General features: G+C 42.5%; 1 protein-coding gene across 1 annotated transcript; it reads left to right on the top strand.

Moving 5' to 3' along the window:
* Positions 1 to 489: 489 nt before the first annotated feature.
* On the top strand, positions 490 to 3,863 carry LOC138872899 (uncharacterized). Its single transcript, XM_070151319.1, has 5 exons — positions 490 to 846; positions 1,531 to 1,717; positions 2,090 to 2,286; positions 2,613 to 3,596; positions 3,714 to 3,863. The coding sequence occupies exons 1-5, from the start codon at positions 490 to 492 to the stop codon at positions 3,861 to 3,863; spliced, it is 1,875 nt and encodes a 624-aa protein (XP_070007420.1).
* Positions 3,864 to 4,162: the final 299 nt, after the last annotated feature.

Genomic DNA, 4,162 nt, shown 5'->3' with positions numbered 1-4,162 from the left:
AGCCAAAATACAATGAAGAAAAGGAACATAAGGCCTTTGCGGCCGAAGCCATCGAAGAAATCTGTGGGGCCATTAGGAAGATATTGTATGAAGCCCACATGGTTCAACCAGGGGAAGGCACAAGCACTGCCGAGGTGCTGTATATGGGACCTAATGCCAAACTGCAGAATTGGAAGGCTACCCCATTCCCAATTAGGCGGGAGTTTTAGTAGACCTGTCCTGCCACTTTTTCTGCATCACGAGTTATTCCAGGGTGTAACTCGGATGTTTTCTTTAGTTTCCTGTCTTTTAATTTCCAATATAACCCTGTTATCTTCAAATTCAATGAAATGAAATCAATATTTCATCGTCCATTTCTCTTTATTCTTTCTGATTTGGTTATTTTTCTCTTTTATTTCTTCTTTCAGTTCTAATAATGCGGCTTTAAATAACATGACATATTTGTGGACTTCATGCCCAGATCCAAACACGCTATCTAACTGTGAAATAATGAACCAAGAACCGAAATATGATGAAGAAGAGGCTTTTAGGGAAATAAATCGGGAATTGGAACAGTTTGAGAATAAACTTAAGCCGAACTTGAATGATACTGAGCCGGTTAATTTCGGTAGTTCTGAAAAAGTCATGGAAACCAAGATAAGCATTCACACAGATGAGAAAACCCTAGATACATTGATCCAACTTTTGTTTGAGTTCAAAGATGTATTTGCTTGGTCATACGATGACATGCCAGGACTAAGTGTTGATTTGGTGGTTCATAAGTTGCCAACGTACCCCCATTATCCCCCTGTCCAGCAAAAGCAAAGAAAATTTAAAACTGATATCAGTGACAAGATTAAAGAAGAGGTCACAAAACAGTTGAAAGCGGGAGTGATCCGAGTGGTTCGATACACCACATGGTTAGCCAATGTAGTTCCAGTGCCAAAGAAGGACGAGAAAATTCGAGTGTGTGTGGATTACAGTGATTTAAACAAGGCAAATCCCAAAGATAACTTCCTTTTGCCGAACATCCACATCCTTGTTGATAACTGCACCAAACATGAGATACAGTTCTTCGTGGATTGTTACGCAGGATATCACCAGGTGTTGATGGATAAAGAAGATACAGAAAAGATGGCTTTTACCACACCTTGGGGTACATACTGTTACAGAGTCATTCCATTTGGTCTGAAGAACGCCGGGGCAATCTATATGAGAGCCATGACTGCCATTTTTCATGATGTGATGCACCAAGAGATAAAGGTGTATGTGGACGATGTAATCATCAAATCCAAAACTCAGGACAACCACGTTCGGGACTTGAGAAAAGTTTTTGAGTAGTTGTGCAAATATGATTTGAAGCTGGACCTAGCGAATTGTGCGTTTGGGGTACCATCCGACAAACTTTTGGGATTCATAGTCAGTTGGAGGGGCATCGAGTTGGACCCAACAAAGATAAAGTCTATTCGAGATTTGCCTTCTCCAAGAACCAAGAAAGATGTTATGAGTTTGTTGGGAAGATTGAACTACATTAGCTGATTCATTGCTCAGTTGACATCCACCTGTGAATCCATATTCAAATTGCTGAAGAAAGATTCGGTAATCAAATGGACAAATGAGTGCCAAGAGGCTTTTGATAAAATCGAAGAATATCTGTCAAATCCGCATGTATTAGTCCCACCTGAGCCAGGGAGGCTTCTGTTCTTGTATCTGACAGTCTTGGAAAATTCTTTCGGCTGTGTCCTCGGGCAACATGATGTGACCGGAAAGAAAGAGCAGGCCATTTACTATCTGAGCAAGAAGTTCACCAGTTATGAAGCCAAGTACACATTATTGGAGAGAACTTGTTGCGCTTTAACTTGGGTTGCTCAGAAGTTGAGGCATTATTTGCAAGCTTACACCACTTACCTCATAACCAGGTTGGATCCATTAAAATACATATTTCAGAAACCAATGCCCACTGGGAGATTAGCAAATTGGCAGATCTTGCTCACAGAGTTTGACATAGTCTATGTCACTCGCACGACAATGAAAGCCTAGGCGGTAGCAGATCATTTGGCAGAGAACCCGGTTGATGATGAATACCAACCTTTGAGTACTTACTTCTCAGATGAAGAGGTAAATTCAGTTGAGGCAACATCCGAAGACACCCATGCTTGGAAAATGTTCTTTGATGGCGCGGTGAATGCAAAAGGCATTGGAATTGGGGCAGTCTTGATCTCACCCACCAGCCAGCATATCCAGCCACAACCCAGCTTCAGTTTTTCTGCACAAACAATACCACCAAGTATGAAGCCTGCATTATGGGTATGACCATGGCAATCGACCAAGATGTCGAAGAATTGTTAATCATGGGAGACTCAGATTTAATTATCCGACAAGCTCAAGGAGAATGGGAAACCCGAGATGTCAAGATTATTCCTTATATACAACATGTGGAAGATCTTGCCAAGCGATTCTAGTCAATAGAATTCAGGTACATCCCTCGTTGTCACAATGAATTAGCTGATGCACTTGCTACTTTGGCCTCGATGCTGCCATACCCAGGCAATGCTCACATTGATCCTTTGGAAATCCAAATCCGGGAAAGGCACGGTTACTGCAATACGGTTGAGGTAGAACCAAATATTCAGCCATGGTATCATGACATCAAGAGATTTGTGAAAACTAAAGAATACCCTGAGCAAGCCAGTGGAGACCAAAAGAGAACCATTAGACGGCATACAAGTGGTTTCTTTTTGAGTGGTGATGTCTTGTACAAAAGGACCCCAGACCTCAACTTGTTAAGATGTGTTGACGCCGAAGAAGCTGGAAGAATCATGTACGAAGTGCACGTAGGAGTGTGCGGACCCAACATGAACGGGTATGTTTTGGCAAAGAAAATCCTTCAAGCGGGTTATTACTGGATGACCATGGAAAAAGACTGCTTCAGTTTTGTTCGAAAATGTCATCAGTGTCAGGTGCACGGGGATTTGATTCATGCACCACCCACAGAACTGCATCTCATGTCAGCACCTTGGTCATTCATCTCCTGGGGCATGTACGTTATTGGGCCAATCGAGCCAAAAGCCTCAAATGGGCATAGATTCATACTGGTCGCCATTGACTATTTTACTAAATGTGTTGAAGCAATCACTCTCAAAACCATCACCAAGAAAGTTATGGTAGATTTTGTGCACTCCAATCTTATCTTCCATTTTGGTGTCCCTACAACTATTATCACAGACAATGCTGCAAACTTGAATAGTCATTTGATGGGGGAGATATGCGAACGATTCAAGATAACACACCGGAATTCTACTCCCTATCGCCCTAAAGCCAATGGTGCCATCGAAGCAGCAAACAAGAACATCAAAAAGATTTTGAGAAAGATGATTCAAAGTTCCAGGCAGTGGCATGAAAAGTTGCCTTTTGCATTGTTGGGATATCGCACTACGGTGCGCACATCGATCGGAGCAACCCCGTATCTTTTGGTTTATGGCACTGAAGCCGTAATACTCGCGGAGGTCGAAATCCCTTCTCTCTGGATCATTGTGGAAGCTGAAATTGAAGACAGTGAGTGGGTCAAAACCTTCCTGGAGCAGTTAACCCTGATTGATGAGAAGCGAATGGCCGCAGTCTGCCACGGGCAGTTGTACCAACAAAGAATGGCCCGTGCTTACAACAAGAAAGTGCGGCCTAGAAATTTTGAAGTGGGGCAACTCGTTCTAAGGCGTATTCTTCCCCATCATCAGGAAGCAAAAAGGAAGTTTGCTCCCAATTGGAAAGGCCCATACATCGTCAGAAAGATATTGCCTAGAGGAGCATTGTACTTGGGAGATTTCGAAGGAAATGATCCTGAGGTAGCTGTGAACGCAAATGCAGTCAAAAGGTACTATGTCTAGTCTTTCTGCAGCAATAGCACTATCCGATTAAGATGATGAAAGCTTTCATTCTCGCTACCCCAAACACTCCAATCCTTTTGCTAACCCTTTGAGCCGGTTACTTTTCTTTCATTAACCTCTTTGGAACTCGAAAAAAAAAGACAACAACAACAAAAGCAAAATGTTTTCCTGAACTACGTTCGACTTGATTCCGAAAGGATACGTAGACAACCTCTCTCTGGGGTTCAGTCACACCAAAATAAAAATTCAATTTCCCCCAAAAGTGAAACTGGGGCACATGTTATAATGGTTCGGCAACG

This window comes from Nicotiana sylvestris, chromosome 7 (genome assembly GCF_000393655.2).
Source record: "Nicotiana sylvestris chromosome 7, ASM39365v2, whole genome shotgun sequence".
Taxonomy (NCBI): Eukaryota; Viridiplantae; Streptophyta; class Magnoliopsida; order Solanales; family Solanaceae; genus Nicotiana; species Nicotiana sylvestris.
The sequence above is the reverse complement of the archived record's forward strand: the minus strand, read 5'-3'. Positions and strand labels throughout refer to the sequence as shown.